The 22569-nt window shown below is 38.3% G+C and overlaps 1 protein-coding gene and 1 pseudogene across 1 annotated transcript; both read right to left on the bottom strand.

The window, feature by feature from the left end:
* Nucleotides 1–3188: 3188 nt before the first annotated feature.
* On the bottom strand, nucleotides 3189–4018 carry LOC131796262 (uncharacterized). Its single transcript, XM_066159352.1, has 2 exons — nucleotides 4005–4018; nucleotides 3189–3834 (listed from the first exon to the last, which is right to left on the bottom strand). Exons 1-2 carry the CDS (start codon nucleotides 4016–4018, stop codon nucleotides 3189–3191), a joined length of 660 nt encoding a protein of 219 aa, XP_066015449.1.
* Nucleotides 4019–12519: 8501 nt separating this feature from the next.
* LOC136277156 (uncharacterized) lies at nucleotides 12520–13521 on the bottom strand (annotated as a pseudogene).
* Nucleotides 13522–22569: the final 9048 nt, after the last annotated feature.

Raw genomic sequence — 22569 nt, 5'->3', positions numbered from 1 at the left:
CCTGTGGCGTCGGGCAATGTTGTAGCGATAGCTAGTAACGGTTGGAATAAACTCCCTCATCTCCTTAAGGGATAACTTGTCTGCCATCAAAGAAAGTATTTGCCGTCTGGTGCTCCAATGGTGTGCGTTCAAGTAGCTTTCAGCAAATGCATTAAGAAGGTCCGTCTCTTTTTCACTTCTGCCTTCGACCACAACCTGACTCTCGCTACATACAGCGTAACGATCACAAAGCTCCGTCCACAGTTCTTGCGAATTTTCAGGTGCCAGGACATCCAGCATTGCAGAAATACATTGTTGAGCTTTCCGTAGGTATCTACGTTTAGTACGCTCGTGCGCTGTATTCCACGGCACTGATAACGTGTGACGTACTGGACTGACGTCTCGAGGGTGTAAGAAGTGATTTAGCTGCACCTGGGACTCGTTGTCTAGACTCGAGCTTTCATCACTCTCTTCGCAATCTTCTTGCGGAACAAATAGGCTCTGCCGTTTGGATGTGAAACCTTCTGGCAATGCTTCATCACCAACAGTGACAGCACAAGTGGCAGGAATATCAGAGTCACTCCCTTGTTCATCAACCTGACGAAAAGGTGAACACATTGCTTTGGATGGCTTCAAAATGAGATCAACCGTATACACGCGCGGGGTGTCGCATGCAAGGCGGAAGTTTATAGTCGATGATTATTTTCACCTTATAATATAACTGACTAAAAACCTTTATTATTTGGATATATCCTGGAGTGTGATATGCTATCTGGGAAGGGCACGCCTATCCAATTCTTGTGCCATGTATGGTTTTGCCAAGTCGTTGACGGGCGGCAATGGCGGCGTTTGAGCATGCGCATGCAAGTTAGCCTGGACACGCCCTTCTCCCACCTGGGTTGAATCCCTAGGCATGAAAAGGGCGGAGAAGGGAGAATTCAGAGAATGCGTTAAGGTTTTCCATTTTTATTAATTATATTGGATGGAAATTCTTCATAACACTTTGAAGAAACTCACCAAGGTTAGACCACTTAGACCTTCTGTGATGTTTTCCACACCTCCTGTGGCCTCCAAGCTCTGCGACTGTAACTGATTTTTTATTTTTGCTAGGGACTGTCGACATCGCACACAAATTCCTTTAATATTTTGAGAGAAAGAATTAATTTATACTTTTTAACCTTGCACATCCTCCTTGAACAAATAGCTCTGCATGTGGCAAAAGAAAAAAACTAGGCAAAAGCCCCACAAATCCCAAACTGATGACGCATTCTGTAGTTAACCTTGTCACGAGTCAGTATTTTACATTCCGTTCCTTTTTCGTCGGCATTTTTAAAAGGAATTCTAATATCTGTGAATATTTCAATTAGAGCGTTCTCCACGCCATTAATTAATTTTGACAGGAGCCCATCACTGGTTTTGAACAAGTTTTGAAAGAGACGAAAATGTTGAGTGAACGCCAGTGTTTTCCGACGTAAAAATATTTGCAAAAATCCTGAAAAGACATGAAAATAAATTTCCTGTCAAACTTGGCGACTGTTTTACGCGACAGTGAAGTGGTTTGAAGTTAGGATATGAAGTCTGTGATTCCCGCCAACTACCCTGCGTGAAATGAGAAGCTATACGGATGTTTATCCTTACATACAATGAGAATAAACTAGAGGGACGTCAGTTCTTACAAGATCATGACTCATTGTAGTCGCTTACCTGATCCGACGGGTACGAGGTTTTTCGTAAGTTCAAAAATTTGTTTTGAGTGCTGCAAAGTAATTCCTCTTTCTGCTGCGGGTACTTCTTTAGATTCCTTTTTGTGACCGGAAACATCCTGTGGCACAGAACATAATCTACTAGCTCTTCTCCATCCGATTCCGAGGCTTGATCGATGTAAAGGGCAAACAGTCATTTCCGAAAAATTGGCGGGCTTCTCGAAAATCCCGCTTCTTACTAAGATAAGTTCATTCTCTGTCTCAACACCTGAAAATTGTAAAAAACGCTTGTGGCTTCTGATATCCTTGCTGCATGATGACAGAGATACCGTCTGAGTGGACTGATGCCTTGCGCGTTCCTCTGCACCGCAAACGCCATCAACAATATCAAGTAAAGAATAAGACATTCTTTTTCTGCTGGAGTTAAAGCAACCGTTGTCTTTATTCCTTTCACCGACGATTATTACGCTTTTGTTTTTTGTTTACTTTCGTTAACTGATCACACTGTTTTTCCGTGGGAAAATTGTATCGTTATTTTCGTTCCATAAGGTTTTCACTGTACGGTTTATATTTGTGAAATTTTGTAAAGTCTATTTCTTTGTTGTATCGTTTTCGTTCACGATGGCAATATATTTGTTTAGATTTTATATGTGGGGCAGAATGAATTGTTCGTTGATCTCGTTACGTGACGGATTATCATATGTCACGCAGAGTGACAGGAACCTATGAAAAATCCGGCAAATCCCTAGCGTTACCTGTCGTTTTGTAAGGGACCCTTTTAGTGTGGGACGTCAGAAAAGCCAAAATTAGAATCGAAATAGACTAAACGTAACTGGGTTGCGACACGAAGTAGGAAATGACAACAACAAGTAACTTTATTTTACTCATCCCGGCTCAGTGGCTTCAATGAGTCAGCCGGTCGGCCCCCTTTACACCAATGGACAGTATTTCGAAAATATCTTCCAAGCGGAATAACAAGGGCCTATAAAAGATTTCTAAGGTAAGGAACTATTGATGTCCAAGCAAACATAGAAAGGTAAGTGCGGCTGCGACTCAAACAATGCTTTGCGTGTGTCATTGCAATGTTGATTTTGTTCATTTCAATATGGCGCCATTTACAATTTTAGCGAAGTTTGGTTAGTTGGTATATCAAAACAGCAGAAGATACCAGAAAAATGAAACGATGAATTTTAAGACTCACCTTATAAGCCCTCGTGATAGTATTGCTGGAGATTTTGAGAAACTACCACATGCATTTTTGCCACACTGCATTAGGCCGGGTTCGGCATGAATTAAAAATGGCGAACACGTACACTAATAATAATAATAATAATAATAATAATAAAGACTTTATTTTACGAGGGTAACACATAATAGCATAGCTAATAAACTTGTGGCCCTCACTCAGAAATAATTACAATATAAAAACTAGTATAATACAATATAAAAATAGAAACTAATATAATATAATAAATTGCAAGATAAGTAAAGAAACTAAAAAGGAAACTATACACGAAAATGACTTAAAAATTGTTGCTGCGAAAAAATATTAGTCCACATGTTGTGCTTAAAGCACCTTATGCTGTCCGCCATCCGTATGCGTAGTGGTATCTCGTTCCAAATTTTGGTTCCGGTGACGAGAAAAGTGCGCCCACCTTCAGTTTCCCTGTTATATCTGGGGCACAGTACATTAAAGTTTGAATAGCGCGTAGTTCTTGAATGTCTTGAGTTGTTGATCGGAATATGCTCGTTTAAATAGCTAGGTAGTGCACCGTGGATTCGTTTAAACATTATCGACGCTTTGTCAATCTTACACTTCTCGTAAAAAGGAATCCATTTCAGTCTATTAAAGAGTTCTACGGATGGAGCCATCCGCTCTGCGTAAAGGATGACTCTAGCAGCGCGTTTCTGCAGCTTAAAAACTCTATATAACAATTCTTTATCACAATTAGACCAGATGGCGCTGACATAACTCATAACCGGACTAATAATAGAGTTGTAATACTGAATGCGTTGAGGAAGCGGTAAATACGTGCGAATTTTTCGCAAAATGGCAATACGCGAAGCCAGTTTTTTGCAGACTTTATCAGCGTGTGCATTGAAAGAGAGCGTGCTGTCAATATTTAGACCTAAGAGTGAAACACAGTCGACACTGGTAATTAACCCGTGGTTTCGTCAGGAAGGACACGATACAAAAAATATCACTATACCTTGGTAATGGAAGGCCACATGTATATATTTACAGCTAAAGAAGTCCAGCTGTTGCATTTTAGTTCATGCAAGGACGGCCTGAAAACTGCATAATTTTAAGCTCGCACGCACTCATTTTCGATCATGCAATTAGTAACGGTTTATTTTCGTTAAAATGAATATTTACACAAACTAACCTCACATCACTTTAAGTAGTACCTATAGCTACTTGTAAACAAAAAATGAGACAAAACGATTTTTGACCGTGTCCGTGATTTTAAAATTTTTCTTTGATTTTTAGAGACATTCACTCTTAATGTGTCATGGAAAGATGGCACTTTGTCTTTTTTGATGATGCAGAAGCTGTCATCGACATAACGTTTCCAGATTTTAGGAGGGACGGATGAACTGTTAATCGCACTTTCCTCGATTTCTTCCATACAGAGATTGGCCACTACATTAAACAATTCGCTTGTGGTATAATCACACCAATAACAATCAATTGCGTAAAACTCGGCCCGATTTAGGACTGCCAAGGATTCCGAGATGTACAGCAATAAGGCAGTTCTCGTTGGCAGATTTAAGTGAGAGTTCAAACAAAGTCAATGACCCAATACTCTGAGGACAATGTGCTGTTCCATTCCTCCCCGAACAACGGAAAGGATGGATATGTGGCAGGGAGATTCAGCACTGCTCTGGGGATATGTGCGACTGCTCACCTTTCCGCGCCTTCTAGGTTGTTGAAACCGATGTGTTTTTTTTCAAGGCACACCATATAAGAGCCTGTACAAAATCTTAAGAACTTTGTTAATTTCTCATCTTCCATTCCCCCGAAAAAAGTGTTTCAAACAGGATAAGGATTCTCCCTGTGCTCAGGTCTTAAGGTTTGCGTGAGATGTGATGATCTTCTTGTTGGTTAGTTTTCCTCGTGAAAACATCTCCAGAAGGCAATCTGTTGACGAAAACTCGCGGTGAAATGCTGACAACGGTGTGTTCCAGCTGTCTACAATGTATCTTGGAGTTTGAATGACCTCTTTGTGAGCAATCTCGAAGACGACATCTTTGACTTGTTTTGCTCTGGGAACAATCTCCAAGTTAAAACGTTCCAGAAGATCTAACCATTCATTTTCCTGTTCTTTTTCTAGCTTCCTATTCAGAGACAGGTTAACCAGTTCTCTTTCGTCACTACTGAGGTATGCTAGGAAGGATTCCAACGAAAGATACTCTTTTACAACTTCTTCGCCAAAGAGAAAGGCTGTTGTAAAGGCTTTGCCTTATTTAATTGTAATTAAACCAACTTGTTGATACCCTTTGACTGTTATTCTGGCTATGGCCTTCCACTCAGCAACCTGCAAGTCGTGCCTGATGACTGGAACTCTCTCGTCCTTGCCATTAGTGCAAAAATCATAAAAAGAGTTCCAAAATGCAGAAAGTGCATCAAGGAAAACGCCGCTAGTATACAGCCCGTCTTCTTCTTTTTTCTGAAGTGGTTTCAACTCTCGTTATCTTTACAGCCCTGTAAAAAAAATGTTTTCATTTTAGTTGTTTACACATGTTACATTAAGTTAAGGACGTGTTGGTTTGAGCGCAAGATTTAAGTGTGTCAAAAAAGAGTGTGTCAGTTTTCTTTCTTTTAACTGTGGCAAATTTTAAGAATTACGTTCACCCAAACATGTTCACTCTGTGCACTAATGGAAGACTTACTTGCAATGTGATTCTAAGTTGCTTAGCTGCTCTTCCTCAGTGAAATTATCACCGACTATGGCAACGTCATCAGTGGGCACATCAGCAGTGGGATCAGCAGTGGGCATTACCAGCTGGGTATTGGTTTGGCTGTTCCCCTCTAACTCCTAGTTTTCATCTCCGCCTTCCGTCTGAGAAAAAGGTCACCCCCGTTTTTCTTAGAAGTAATCGCGTCTTTGAAAATATTTGCTATTTTTATGTTATTAAGTGTTACTTTACTCTGGAGTAGCCGGCTGCTATATTTGCTTTTCAATTGTTTATACTTGCGAGTTTCTTGACAATAACAGCTAATTATTATCGCGCGCAAGATAGGTGTGATTTTTTCTCTTTCATTTCAAAAGTAGTAAATTAGAATATTGTAACAAAGAGAGTAAACAACAGTAGCATTAACTATCGAAATGGTCAGAATTTCGATCCTTTTGGTTTAACGATCCACCCATAGAACGTTTTTTGAAGGTTTTGCTTGCGAAACTTCTGAAAACGATTAAGATGCAAATAAAGATATTTTTAATATACCTGTGAGAAAATCGCAATTCACAGTCGAAATATTGAGATTCTTTAAATCTGGGTTGAGGCAGAATGTAGACAATGACGTCAGCAAAGATCGCCCCATACTTTACTTAACCTTTACTGGCTAGTATAGGTTTTTATCGTTTTATTGGCTAGTTTTGCCGTTTAGAGAAAGAAAGTTATATTGTTATTAAAGTTATATTTGCAAATTTATAACACAAATTTACAGTCTTCAAAATCTAAAAGTTTAAAAGTTTATTGTTTATCGGCATAATTTGAATGGCAAATTTCTGCCAGGAGTTTCTTAAAAGACAAGGTTTTTAACATGCGGGTTTTTCTATTAACAGAACTGGGAACCGTGAGGGAAGTTACAATGTTCTCTGCCTCGAGTAGCCCTCCATCCAGTATCCAATATGAGTTACCTGTGCCAATCGAGAAATCGTCTATGGGAGAGCCAACCATCGATGACCTTTGAAGTCGTCGAAGGAGCATTTAAGAGAGGCCAGCAGAAACTGTTCGACAGCCGCGGCTACTTGTATTGTGTTAAACGGCGGAGGAATGCGATCACATACCGGCACTGTAGCTTCCATGGCAAGTCCAACCACTGTCCGGCGTCAGTGATTCAGCATCCTGAGGGCCTTACCGTTGGAGTCGAACACAACCATGCGGGAGAAGTTGGGCTCCCAGAGACTGCTAAATTGACTGCCGCCATCAAGAGAAAAGCCACCTGGAGCAGGTACCGCTGACTTCTAGAGCGTCGTGCGGGGAGCATTTCGAAGTCTTTCCGGAAGTGCAGTTGCTGGGGTGTGCCTTCCACTGGAACCAGGCCCCTTGGAGAAAAGGTCAAGAGCTAGGCCTTCAGACTGCGTATATGAGAGACCGGACTACGAATAGTTGCACTAGGCGACTAATGGCACTACCCTTCCTTCCGTTTGAGACCATTGCTGCAACTTTCGACAGCCTAAAACCAGAGGCCAAGACGGAGCCTTTACAGCAGTTCGTCAGCTACATCGAGAAAAACTGGATTAGCAGCACACTTTGGCTCCCAGAGACTGCTAAATTGACTGCTGCCATCAAGAAAAAAGCCGCCTGGAGGAGGTTACCGCTGACTTTTAGAGAGGTCACTGGGGCACTGAACTGAACTGAACTGAACTTAGACATTATTTGTATTTACTACTAAGATTTTTCTTTATTGCCAAGTAGAGTAAGTACGTTAAGTCGTATAGGCGCTCCGTGATAATGGGCAAAATATATGAGGATACGTCAGTTAGGGCAACTAGGTCTCAAGGGATGTGCCAATATAAACAGGCCACTGATGCACTGAACTGAACTGAACTTAGACATTATTTGCATTTACTACTAGGATTTTTCTTTATTGCCAAGTAGAGTAAGTACGTTAAGTCGTATAGGCGCTCCGTGATAATGGGCAAAATATATGAGGATACGTCAGTTAGGGCAACTAGGTCACGATTGTTCAAGAGTGAGATAACTTTTCAACGTTACTATGATTAAGAAGTTAACTTTTTACTAAGGAGAATGAGTACGTTTAGTTGTAAGCGCTGCGTGGTAGTAGGCAAAGTAAATAAGGATGGGTCAATTAGGTCACGATTTTTCAAGAGTATTAACTAAAAGATAACTTTTCAATGTTTTTGTTATTAGAAATTAGCTTTTTTGCGATTACTAGGATAAATGAAATAAATGTTTATGTTTGCTTTAAACATTTTGTGTCATAATTTGTTGGTTACGAATCGACAAGAGGGTTGGTACGAACTGATCTAAAGTGGATGGGTACGAATCGTCTGGGTACGAAAGATCCATGGCTACGAAACGACCAGTAAGAGGCGAGCCCAAGTTTCTACCCCTTTCTCTCTTCAGTCAACTATCTCAGGATTTACTCTATTCGTTTAAAAAATCGCGCTTTGTCGAAAAAGTGTTGTTTTAGCCTAAGAACGAAGTACTGGCCTTTCCCAAAATTGAAATAAAATGAGATTGAGTCAACGATGTCCATGTTTGCATTAAGTCTGACGCAGTAATTTGATTTTGGCAATATTTTCATGTGAGAACCCGTCAAACATCTGAGAATTAAATTACGAACCGCAAATGTGTGGTGCAAACAAACTCACAGGTAAGGTGGAGTTGGTTGTGGTGCGGAATGAGTGAATTTCATTGTTTAGTCATGGTACTTTTTAGCGCTATATTTTCATGCTTTCTACTCGATTCTTAAGAACTTCAAGAAATGATTTCAATTGTCTCTTAAAACATGGAGGCACTTTCTCTTCGCTTAACATTTCGAGGCGTACTTACTGCTCAGGTTATTATGAACATGCTTGCGATACGATATTTTTTTCTTAAAGCTGGAAACTGAGGAATCAATCTCTGAAATCGATAGCCACCACATTTTGCAAGAAGCGTCTGAGCTGTAATCATGTAATTAAACGGGGTGTTGGCAATTCGAGTGCACAAGCACGCTGGTAAGCACATGGTTAGCGTAAATAATTGTTGTTTGCAGTTGTTTAATCCGAAAGCCGTTTTTTAAAGGTCCGTTTCTGTAACCTTCCTGGATATTTTCTGTTGAATTCATTGAGAAACAATCTCGGAATTCCATAAGTGATTGTGAACGATAAATTCATGTCGGCACCATAATTTGGGGAGGGTTTGTTTACAAATTATCCGTCTACAATTCGTGGACCATTTCTGTAACCTTCTTGGATATTTTCTTTTGAATTAATTCAGTCACACTCCCGGAATTTCATCAGTAATTAAGAACGGTCAATCCGTATACGAAGCACAAGTGAAGCACATTTTAAACTTTCCATACGATTTTAGGAAACTATACTCAATTGACTCTCGATAAATAATTGACCTGCCATAACGCGTTAATTATTTAATTATTTTGTAGCCCCAAAAGCCCGGCTTACGACTCCGGAGGTACTGAACTCGATATATTTGATACACAATGCACTCTTAAAGGAGAAGGTTAGAATAAAATTGCTTTTACGACCGCAAATTGCACCCGGTTTACATATGTAGATGATTGCTTAAAAAAAATACCTATTATAGCTGTACTCAGAAGCAAAGACACGTAGGTAATATGCTTCTGCTTTATTTTTATTGTAAGGGGTTTCTTTTTATGTAACATATATTCATTCCTTAAATTTCCTCCTTAACCTGCCTGCAAATAATCAAATTTTGTTTTTCATTTCAAGTGTGAAAAGATAAAACAAAAGTGTTGCAGAGGTCTCTTTCCAGACTGAATTCAGGTGAGAATATCAGTAAACTAGTTGATGGCATATGCTACTCCTGATTCTTTAATTTGATTGCCCTGGGTTTTTTTTCACAAAGCTTTTCTTATATCTCTGTGTGGCATCTAATGATAAAAATCTTAGTGAATACATATGCCATATTTTTGTAGTACTTTTAAATTCTATCTTTAAGTTTTTTGCATTTACTATTTTAAATTCATAAATGGCATTCTCTTTTCATCCATGTAAAGAGATATTCACATTTCTTTATCTTAAATGTGAAATATCAAGTCAACTTAATTTTAATGAGTCTGAAACTTCATTGTGCATAAGAACACTTTACTGGACTATGTTACATTTATGCACTTTCTTTCTGGTACATGTGATTACATAACCCTTTAACTGTCAAGATTTCATCAGTAATTCTTCTTAATGTCTGCCATACAATTTATGTGATGTTAGGTTGAAGAATTTGGGATTGGATCAACCAACTATCCCCTAATTGATATTTTTCTTTATCCTCATTACTTGTCTGCTTGATATTGTACTGATTGTGTAAGGAGAAATTCTGTCTAGGTCACCAGTAGGACTAAAAGGGTTAAAATGGGGGATTTCATTATATTGTAATGAATAAAATTTTCTCATGCTTTCAAATGTAACAAAAAAATGTGATGAGAATCTGATGTTGTGAAACAATGGAAAAACCTGTTGCTGGTAGCTTATGTCTTTAATTTTTAAATGTTCACGGGAAATGCTTTTCTTTAAAAGTGAGGATACAGATTAGTTTTCAAAGTGGATAGAAATAAGTTGTTTGCAAGTAATGAAAAGCAAACTGACAGTCATACCTTAATGCTTGACAAAATATTTTTCATGAAGGACACCTCTATAATGGTAGGTACACACAATTGACATGTTTGAGTGAAGCATGTCAAGCATTAAGGTATGACTGTCAGTTTGCTTTTCATTACTTGCAAACAACTTATTTCTATCCACTTTGAAAACTAATCTGTATCCTCCTAGTGTGGCTGTTGTTCTTTGTTGATCTTTGAAGCCAAAAAAGCTGGTAAAGGCACAGAACCTCAATTTTTATTCACACAAGGCACCCTCCAAGGTGAAAGAGTAGAAGACCATAGACTGATGTTTATTAGGCACTTGCACTCATCACAATTATATATTCAAGCTATACTCTACGTATATGAAACTGACTACATGATGTCTGTAATCCTTTACACCCTAACATCAGTATGCATATTCTCTATACTGTTCTCTATACATTTCCTTATGTGCTGGCAACGAGAATTTGTTTAACAATCAAGAGGTTCTTTAGTTGATCATGATTTACTTTTTTCTCATGACCTCAATGCTTGATTTAGGGATGATATTGAAAGGAGAAATTACATGCTAGTCACTCTCAGGATTAAAGTGTTAATAACTGCACACATTTTATATGCTCCGTGCATTCATTGGCAGCAATAGTTAAGATTGTTAGGAAAGCAAACAGATGAACAGATGACAGTTAAATGAAGGAAACTGTAAACTTAACCATATGATAGAAGAAACAATCACAGAATACAGAATGCTAGGCAATTTCCTTTATTGCCCTTCATGTTTTAGATGAAATAAGATTTAATCAGTTGTAGGGTTTGCTCACAATGTGTCAAATCACCAGTGTGGACTTGATTCTTCTCAGATGTCAGCTGGTAAAAGATAGATACTAAAAATAGATGACCATAAGGAAAAGTTCACATCTTCAAAAAAATTACACTGAAGTGTTGGTGTAAATGATTTGTGATATTTAGATTGACAGAAGCAGGAAAAACACATTGAGCTTTTTCCTATTCACTAGTAAGTTAATTAGATTTCAGATTTTTCATTTAAACTGGGTGAGATTAAATTTATTCATATCGTGCTTCATTGCCGTCTTAACTAACATTTATAATAAAGTTTCATTTTAATATAGAATGTTTCAAGAACTTTCTTATTTTCTCTCCAATACTTTTTACTGTTTCTGGAGCAGTATTAACCCTTTACACCCTAACATCAGTATGCATTTTCTCCATACTGTTCTCTATACATTTCCCAATGTGCTGGCAGGGAGAATTTGTTTAACAATCAAGAGGTTCTTCAGTTTATTATAATTTCCTTTATTCTTATAACCTTAATGTTTGATTCAGGGGTGATATTGAAAGGGGAAATTACATGCTGGTCACTCTAAGGGATTAAAGGGTTAAAGGAAGCAGGTTATTAAAAAATTAGAACTTTTGATCCAAGCAAGTATTTGAATATGAGAGTAATATTTATGTTTTCACATGTTACAGGATGATCAAGCTGAAGATGGAATCAAAAAGGAGTGAACTCATCTGTAACAATTAGGTGACTACTTTGGAAACTTGAGCACTTGAGAAATACACCTTGGCTTGCAAGTCTGATGATTACAGTTTGCTGAGGTAATTGAAATGTCAGTCCTCAAGCAGGGATCTTCCACATGACCTTAACAGTGATAAGCTATGAGATGACTTAAGAAAAATGCATTTGTGTCAGTAGAGCTACTGTAAGTACAGTACCACCTAGTGACAAAAATTAATGATTTCCTGTAAGTATGAATGTTTGGGAGAAGTTATAGTGGTAACTGACCCTTTTTTGCAAGAATGCATAGGGTCTGATGATTGTAATGTATATCTCCTAGCTTTCAAACTTTCAACCTTGTATTAACTGTAACTTTTTACCATATCTATTTTTCAGTATCATAAGCCCTCAAAAGTTAAAACAGGTGAGTCAATAACCTGACTTCCTTTGTTTGGAATTGTGTGATTTAATAATTTTGCTGTGTAAGTTACCACATTGTAACATGCAATATTATTTAGATTGCAATAAATGCTGTTGCTCAAGCTATCATTGATGCGTGGTGTTTCTTACCAATACTCATACCCAAACTAAACATTGACATAAGGAATCGGTTACAAAATATGTGAGTTTTAAAGGATGGAAAACTGGAAAAACAAGGATCACCCTTTAATTAGGACTGAAATTAAGGTAGGGTCTGCTATTTTAGACACCCTGTTGTTCAATCAGGTCTTTTTTCCTGTCTCTTGATTTAAATGGTACTTCAAAAAAGCGCTAGATTTCTTTAAGCAGTGAAACATTAAAAAGACTCAGCTTATCTCCGCTGAACACTCGCACAAGTTAAAGGCGTCGTAAGACAGAGGGTGTTGCGGCCTTAGTTCGTTAGAAATGTGCGTCATTAGCTGTTGTCTTTCAGCTTCTTTTTCCTCTAGAAATAGTTCCTTTGGATTGTGCTCGATTTCTGAGTGTGCTTGTTGCCTTCTTCTGCTTGCTGCATGGCGAGAAAATAAACCCTGTACTTGGCTCTTAGTCAACCACTCGTCTCGTTCAAACAACCTTCTATTCTGCTCATCTCTTGTCTTGCACATATCATTTGAGACTTGCTGAGGGTCAGCTTTTAGCCCTGATTGTTCCCCTAGGTCAAACTTTGCAGTTAGATATTTCTTAACTTTGTCAGTTAATCTAATGGATCCTGCTCGTGGCCTGTGTAAGGCCCAGCCCATAATGACAGTGTGTAATGCGGGTATTGAGAAATTTTCACTTTGGCGGATATTAGGTTCAGACGGTTCATTTTCAGTGACGTTGACTGATTTAGTAAATCTGTGTGCCCAATCTCTTCAAAGCTTGTCATTTAGCGTTTCTGACGGCCTTTCATCTTTGACGCAATGATCCCCTACGTCCAAATGTGACTAAGGCTATGAAAATGTTTGGAAACTCTTCACGCATCCAGGCTCGGAACATTCAAACATGCCTATATTCGAATCGTCCCAGTCATTCTCTTCTTCTGAACTCTCTGTCACAGGATCTGAGCATTGATAAACACGTGCATCATGAAGAGGGAAACATTTTTCGCTAACAATGATACCAGTGTCCCCTTGGCCCTTTAACACCAGCTGGTCAAAAGAGATTTCCTTGCCACACCCTATTCGGTATGACCTCCACACACGAATACCTTTCTCCTCAAACTGGATATTGTGAAGCTTGCTAAAAACATCTATCTTATTCACTTCTAGGGCTATCTTCGCCTCGTCAACTTCGCAAACGCATGCGGATGTACCTTTCACTGGTCTTTCAGAAAGTGCCATCCTCATGTCTCCCGCTGATAGAATGTCGTGTCCTTCGTTGCGGAAACGTCGGATGCATGTTTTCATCGGACACAGAATTCTATCACATACATCCTTGCCATATTGTGGCTCTGAAAAGTCGTACCGACAAACTTCTAAACCAACCCGCTTACCAATTCCTCTTGCTGCTGCAATGAGGGAGTTAGTATGATAACAGCCAGCTTCATCTGACCGCAGATAAACCCAGGTGATGTGAGGCTTTTCGGTCTTAATTTCTCTCAGTGTGCTTTCTATGATGGAAAACACGGCAAACCAGTCCTGCTGGCACGCGTCAAACAGATGGGCATACGACCGCAGTTCTAGTCTTCCTTCAAGGTTCGCATCACGTGTGATCACCGTCGAGATTCGCCAACTCAAAGCTCTCTTGCCAAACTAATCAGAGTGCTTCTCAAGATATTTAAACTGAAGGAATTTCATTGCCCAGTCAATTATTACCATTGCACAGTTCTGATTAGTACTTATCGTCTTCAGCTGATCTTGCTTTGCTGCTTCCTGGTTTACAGAGCGAACAATATGAGCCTTCCACTCGAAAATATCTGTGCCAGTTTGAAGTCGTATAGCAGATTGTCTCGATGTTCACTGCCGTAAGGGATCCAAAATTGACCTTGAACTTTGTCTTCGACTTCATCTTGGACATTTCGCAGATTTTGACACTCGTTACAGTTTTCTTTGTGTTGATGGGAGCATTTCTCCTGGAAGTCGGGGTCTTGTTCGTCACTTAAAGCGAACTTGCGGCAATGATCAGGACATAAAGCTTCCTCTGGATTGCAGTGAACGCGATAATTGGTCTTTAAGTAGTGTTTTTCACTACGATTAAAATGAACTCTACGAAATGATCGACTTTGGTCATAGCAATGCGAACACGTTGATGTACCTTCTCCTCAGGCACTTGACCGGGACCTATCGTTCTTGCATGACACCGCGCTCTCTGTATCTGTAGTGTAGACAACTTTCCATATGGCGAGTGAAGTTCTTTTCATGTGCTGAACGAGTACTTATACGCCTAAGAATTTGCGTCTTTATGCTTTTGGTTTTGGAGTTTTTGTAAGTGGTCATCAAAGATTTCAACAAATCATCAGCTTCTGCTGTCTCATCCTTTTCTCCACCTGGAGAAGCCAAGGCGTGAAAGAGCGTCTTGCTGTCGTTTGGGGCTATCACATTACATACGAGCATACAGTCTTCAACCGCTTTCTTCCCACGACACAAGCTGTGATGGTAGTGGCTGTCGCTCGCGAGGAATATTTCTGGCAACCTTGTCCATCACAACATTGCAAGTACCGAGAATCTCTGTCTCGGGGATCTGACGGAAAGTTGCTTCAGAAGTTGCTGGAGTCCAACAGGGACTAGAAAAGGGTTTCCTATTAGGGGTAGAAATCTGACGAAATGGCGTTGTCTCCATTTCAACAGCATGTGCTCCTATGGCTGTTCTTGCACCAGCTTTGGCCGCTCTATAAGAAAATAGGTCCGCAATGCGTACATGTGTCGCTTACGAAATTGAGCTGCTTTTTAGTGTCTGGTGTCTCATTGGGTTTCTCTCAGAAGAGCTAATATCTAATTACCATTAGATAGTTTTCAATATTGATCCTGTTCATCAATAACACAAGATAACTAGCATACAAAAGTCCTGAAATGTTCATTCTAAAGATGAGAGTTATTGGCCAAACTTTGTTATGGAGGTCTCATTTTGACAACAAAGGTTGCACATGTGACCCGAGGATTTAAGGAACTGAAAAAACATCAGCATAATCTCCAATAGTGGTCTGATAGATTCAGTCATGATTCTGTTTACGTAACGAAGTGGAATTCACTTCTGAAGTTTGTAGGTTGATTGTCTTTTCCAAGGCAAGTGATGTAAAATGAACTCTAGGGAAGAATTTCATATGAATATTTTTGACATTTTGTGTACCAGTACACAAGGACAAAACTTTGGAGAGGGGCAGGGACATTCGGGAAATGATGTAATCTACACTAGAAGCCATTGGGAGCTTGATTTGGTTTGAATGTATGACTAATTTTGGACAATACACACATGTAAAGTAACACAATGCTGAGTGTAGGTTTCTTTTGTCCATTAGGGCATAAAGTTCAACTTTCAGTTGGTTGCGAGCAAAACGTTTATTATAATTATTTTATTTAGGTTTTGTGGGACTGCATTTTCAATAAAGAACACAGAAAAATTTAGTTCAGGTAGGTAGATATGAGGTTGCAAATGGAAGAGTCTAGGGAAAAAAGATAGGTGCATTACACGATCAGAGCACAAGCAATACTTTAATGAATCATATGTTGAGTTAAGTACTCTGAAGTAACATTACATTAACGTTGCTAATAATTTTTAACCCAATAAGATTTACAATTTGACCTGGAGGTTTTATTTAACAGAAAGTTCAATAGAGATAGAGTGTCACCATAATAGATTTCAGGAACAGTAATCAGAGACATTACTTAAACACAGCAGAGTTCAATGTACAGGCAAGTTCATGATGGTATCATATGATTTCAACTACCAAAAGCTTTTAAGTTTCCTTATTATTGAAATTGTAATTTCATGCCAGTGAGTCTACCAAATTCAAGTCATGTGAAGAAATGAATGGGTGAACTTGATATCATCATGCAAATGGTCGACTTCACATCATCATGCAAAGTGCTAATCTACCATACAAAAAGGTCCAAAACAAATATGGTAAGCAACTGAATTTCATGTATCACTTTGTGTTAGAGCATACAAGAGGACTTGTGAGACCTGCTTCTCTCTCATTTGCCAGAACAAGATTGAGGTTTTGGTACCAATCAAAATTCAGAATGACCGTGACAGTTTGGAACTGATCTGTTAAGACTGTGTTTTTAAGTGGTCTACAGATGTGATTAGAACCCTGGGTCTCCGAGGATACCTGATGGTTATCTAATCCACATCAAGTAGCTCTAACTTTTAACTATAAACGTAACAAATGTCAGTTCCATTAAACTGTCTTCATGAAAGCTCAACAAAGTCTAAGCTAAGTTAATTCAAGTGTACTTTGGTATTCTAAATAAGCAGAAGTAACTTTTTCACAAATAACAAATGTTGAGCTCATAGTGTGTGTGCAGTTTAAAGTATTTGAAAAATTTACAGGTGCTTATCATATGAGAAATCATGTTATTAATTATTCATAACGTATACATGAAAGATACACATTCACAGGAAATCAATAAACTGATGGCAGATAAATTTGACAGTATTGACTAAATGAAGTGTGTGCCATCAAAATTTGTCATTCAGCTGAATTCTTACGCAGGAATGCAATTTTTTAGTGTTTATCAATATACATAGAAGTATTCAAGCTTTTGTTTATTTTTGTCAGCTACTGCATGTATCAATCAGAACCTGCTTTGTGTAAATCTGATTGGTTTCTAATGTGATCTATTGTTGCTGAGCCTAGTCTATATTATTTTGTACATGAGTTATTACTTTTTCACTAATGATAAATGAAAAAGCCACCTAGCTATTTTCAGCCAATCAAAAAAGTGTAATTTTTTTGAAGTATGAAGAGAATCTAGAAGACTGCCAAGCTTGAAGGAGGTCATGAGACGTTAAGGTTTGAATAATTCTGGCCATAACTTGGAAAACATAACACTAATCACATTTCAGTTAACATTAAAGCACTAGGCTTCTATTCATATTTTAATAAAAACAAAACCACTTTGTTACTGAGTTTCAATGGATTACTCCCCAAAGTTTGGAAACAATCACAATAGACATTTAGCACCTTGTTAGCGACAAACTGCAGTTTCAGGTGAGGCGTTAGATGTTTGTGACTTTTATTAGTTTAGCTATGTAAACATGAAAGTATAATTTCATTTAAAGAGGCCGTCAAATTGAATTTCCAGACGACAGCAGTGTTTGATTTTCTAATGGCAACAAAAAAGGCTTATTTTCACTACTGGCTAAAAATGGTTTATTCTATTCATATTCAATGACATGTAATGCCATGGATGGTAAGGTATTTTGCAGTTTAACCAAAATTTTGTCTTTGCATGTACTAAAAAGACTGGTTAAGTAATTTTCTCACTGAGCATGTGGTATAAACAGAAATTCAGGATAAAATGTTCCAGTAAATGACTTATGTGAAATGTGACTGCTAAGAGAGTCAATAATGACTCCTAAGTTTCAATGTGGCATGACCTGCACTAAAGGTCCAGACCATGAAATGTTGGCCTGTGAGAGCACAACTCCATGCTGTAATCTGCACTTAGAAGACAAGCCAACTGTAGGAAAGCCAGCATGTGAAATCTAAGCAACAAAGATGAATGAAAAACTAGATAAAAAACCGATCTTTGACAGCGTGTTACAGCCACCATTGCAAAATGGTCGCTTTCTGAAGCTTTGAAGCTTAGGTAACTTAGCCAAGCATAGACTGGAACCTATCTTCGACAATAATAAACCACGTGACTAGTGCTCTGTTCACTGTGATAAATCCAGCGAGGAATAAGTATCTTGGATCATGACATAATGTGGTTTGTTTTACACTTCATGTAAACCACACAAAAACAGTTGGAGGATAAACCAATAATTGTATAAAAACTTAGGCAAATGCAAGCACAAAAAAAAGTTCATTTCCAACAGAAAGCCTGGGTGAACACAATTATGTGTCTAGTTTCATTCTGATATTGACGTTGGTTTAACAGTCTCTACATTATTGTACATTGAAACAATGCATGGAAAATCAGTTAAAAGCAAATAATCATTGGTCTGGACAGAACATCTTATAGAAGTATACAAATTATTTCCAACTGTAAGAATATTATTCAAAAGGGAAGAAGTCCACAAATTGATATCTTCTATGTAATGATAAATAATAGCAGTTAGTGACATTGCTACACATTGCTTACAGCATTTTCACCAAAGAGAGCTTCATTTCCTTGACTGTAGTCAGCACATATTGTTCTTGTTGGATCGATGACATCAAATATTGTAGGGCCTGGATTTTCCTTTACATCATTTGCCTGCCTTATAAGCGATGGAATATAGGCATTGTAGAAAATCATTTGTGAAAACCAAAACATCACATCCTTCCACATTTTGTGTTGTCCAACAACTTGTTTCAATACTGGCAAGTAAAATACATTTAAATAGAACATCACAAACATTAAACTCCAACAATGATTATTAAAACGTGATAAGATATCCTTGGTTTTCACGAAATTGTCATGAGAGCCAATACTTGACCGGTATTGTTCGATCGAGATTCCCACACTTACTTTTTCGTTTTGAGATATGCCTCCGTGAATTCTCAACAGTGCAAGGAGAAAGCAACTGCAATACAACCTATTTCACTTTCTTGCACTTTCAGGTGGCTTCAGACACTTTAAAACACTTTCAGACACTCAGTGGTGCAACCCGCACCGATAGATCAAGCCGATAATTGTTGGCTTGTGGTAGTGCAATAACTCCTTTCAGTGTGGTGCAACCCTTACCGAAGATTCAAGCAGTTAAATATTGTCTTTTGAGAACGTAGAAGCTCTTACACAAGGTGCACTTATAACAAAAGCCGGGTCTGAATGTGTTGGCTTGTGTGAGGGGAACTAACTCGTGATACGATCACCTGAAAAAAATTACTCGAGACCACGCTTACAGTCAAAATGGCTGACTCAGATAAGTGCGCCGTACAATACTACGATACTACACCACGTGACAGGCGCTCGACTCTCGTGTACAAATAAATAAATAAATCCGATCGTGTCATAATGTGGCTACACACGTTATGTAAGCCACACAATAAAACAATCTTACTGACGGTATGAACGGACATTATTGGACATGTTCTCTTCGAAGGAACGAGTTGGTAAAGAAAGGGATTCACAAAGGAAAAGAGGGGTAACTGTGTTATCCCATAGAAAGTTAAATCTGCAGCCACCAACACAATCTTTGTCTCAGTTTCGTACTTGGCATGCGCTTTCGATGTATGGCGTGGCATGCGAATAAACACCTTGCGTGGTGAGGTATCTTAGAAACAATAAAATATCCAACAAACCTCTCAGAATCCGCAGCTTCCTGGTTGACTGAACCTTTGGTAGAACTGTGCCATCCCAAACCCAACAGTCGCTCAGAATGCTTCTTCCGGCAAGTGGTGCAAATAGCTATAAAATTGCATAAATACAACTAATAAATCGTCGTCTTCTTCATCATCGTCATCGTCTAGCTTAGCCTAAATCATTTCTAAGAGAAATACTAGGCGTTTCAAACACATCTAGGAGACCTATAGTCTCTATCGTGCGTAACACTTGTCGCTGTGTGAGATAAAGGAAAAGTTTTTTCGAACCGTGGAGACGAGTAAAAGAGGGGCGACATCGCGCGAGGCATGGGAAGGAGATGCATATTCACCGCTCTGGACTATATTTGTTTCCTTCATTACCATTAGCCAGGCTGCCCAGTAGTCTTAGCGTAGCAATAGCATAAAAGAATTAAAGAAATATCCTTGGTTGATGATAAAACACGCATTTTTGTATTTACGATTGCGACACCAATAATTAACCAAGGGAAATGGACATGTGACCAACAACAACAGAAACTTTTTGGGGTATTGACATTTGAGGAAACAGAACCAGAGAGAGCCACAAGGCTATTGGTACTTACGTGATCCTACAGCGGTGATTTCTTTGAATTTAAGTCTTATTTCGTCAGCTATTCGGAAGGTTATGACGTGCTGCCCGTCAAACTTGTAACTTTCCCAGTATGGCCAGGGTATTGGCACGATTTTGGACCTCGCCAGAATCTTCCCAGTAAGTGTCTGTGCCTCGGGCAGATGGTCATTCCCTCGAGCTGAATTCTCGACAAATGCTGAATTCCCGCTCTCGCCATAAATAACTTGGCTTCTGTAACTTCACTGCATTTTGACAAGTGGCAACTAGCCAAATGGGCGGATATATCTGCGTTACACTCCGAGAGCAAGACATGCTCTACTTCCTCCCTACTAGAACCGCACGGACTTTGAAGTATTTCGTAAAGAGAACAATTTGGGGGAACAGCAGACATTTTAGTGCTAACAAAGAAGACGTCCCAAGAAACACTATCTCGGATTTGTCTGAAAATCTTGCCGAAAAATTTTTTTGTTCCCGACAGATTTTAATTGAATTAGGAAGAAATAAACAAGTTTGCCAAATATTATTTTGCAAAAATAGAAATGCCACACAGAAAAGTTGAAAAGTTTTACTCTAATAAGCTTTAAGCAAAAAACATTTCGTGTCTTTTTGAAGAGATGTACCTGTAATGAAAGGAAATGTAGCTGCCGTCGAATTCCTTTTTAAAAATTGATCAGTAATTAAATTAGGTGAAACAGAAACACACGGCTCCTTTTTGGCGCCTCGTAGAAAATGAAAATGGTCATAAAAATATAATACAAAATTTTTTCATGAAATACCGAAAAAATTCCTACAATACAAAGCAAAAAAAAAGAAAAACACAACTCTTTGTCATCAAGAAAACGCTAAAAAAATGTGTCCTGGACTACACATTGCATAACTTTCTGTAGCTAATTTGCATACGGTAATTTATTAACCGCAAGAAAGCTCTCCCTCCTTGTTTGTTCTTCAACACACCTATATTTCAAATACAACGGTGTAAACGTGATATGTTACTTATTTCTAATGTACAAACCAACCTCTCATTATTTATTACTTGATTTTATGATGGTTCTCGGTCCTGATATTGATAAACCGTCGGACCGTGTTTTATCGAGATAAAAACACTTGAGCGCAAAAGAACAACTTTATTTATCAAAACAGACTGGATTCAGATGGCGCATTGTGTTCAAAGAAAATGGCTCTTGAAATTATACGTAATGCATTCAAGAAATGATACAACTGTTGAGTTTCCACATTCTTAAAAACACTTCTTTGAATGGCTAAATGTTGTTACGGAAACTGTTTGTGACGTGTATCGTATAAACGCGGTCGCTGCAGCCAGGAGGCCGCAGTTAATTTGCATATAGGGATTAAAAAGTATTTTCTGGAATATTTGAGCCATTTAGTTAAAAAAAAGGCCAAAATGATGATTAATATCGATCTTGATACTCCATCAGATGATTGTTCCTGCACCTTTAAGTGTTTTAGGGCTGTTAAGCTTTAAAAACCTGTCTGCTGGTCGGACTGCGTTATCGTTGGTTTCGATCAAGACGGCGAATATTTATTAAATTCACAAAGCTCTCTACGGCGCAGATTATTCTATATTTAACTTGCTCTATCTAAGTACCTTTAAGCTGCAATAGACTTGACTCTAGATCAGGTCCCACATAAGAGAAAATAGCTTTCAACCGCATGTACCTCACTCCTCACAAATTTTAATGCTCACGATAAGGTATTTTGAAAGTTCATAACTCGGTAAAAATTTTACAGAATGCAATCGTTTTACCTTTTAATTATTTAAAGAAAGCCATTCTTAAATACGTAAAATAATCAGCTTTATAGATTGGAAAATAAGGATTTGGTAGCGCTCGATATTTATAGCTTAATTATATGGGTCACAGAAGACAAACTGAGCAGTTTGGGGGTGACCTTTAAAATTGTCTCGTAAAAAAAAAAATAAAATTGATCAAAACAAATGTGATATTTGTACATGGAATAGAATTGTTGACTTTCAGTGAAAAACTTAGGGAAATCGGTGCAGGACCGAAATTTGCCTTATACGTACTTACGCTGACTGCCTCTTAAATTTGATTGGTAAAAAATCTGCTTCTATACCAAGGCGAGCTTTATAAACGTTGAGAAAATCATTAAAATTGTAGAAAGCAATAAACTTGTATCGGCTCAACTTTTTTTACCGTAACTTTGGTAGAATTTGACTGTTGATCTGCAAACGATGAATGTATGGCCGCTATCACACTTCTCTATGCCTCGTTTTTATGCATTCGAAAATGTTCCTCTACGTTCCTATATTTTCTTACATGTTACTAACAACTCTTCTGCCTTTCTGGCACCCACTGTTCTTCTCAAAAGTTTTTTATTACAATGTCTTGCATATTTTCTTTCGAGCTTTTCTGAAAG

This window comes from Pocillopora verrucosa, chromosome 12, assembly GCF_036669915.1.
Source record: "Pocillopora verrucosa isolate sample1 chromosome 12, ASM3666991v2, whole genome shotgun sequence".
Taxonomy (NCBI): Eukaryota; Metazoa; Cnidaria; class Anthozoa; order Scleractinia; family Pocilloporidae; genus Pocillopora; species Pocillopora verrucosa.
Note: the sequence above shows the minus strand (reverse complement) of the source record. Positions and strands in the feature narration are given on the sequence as shown.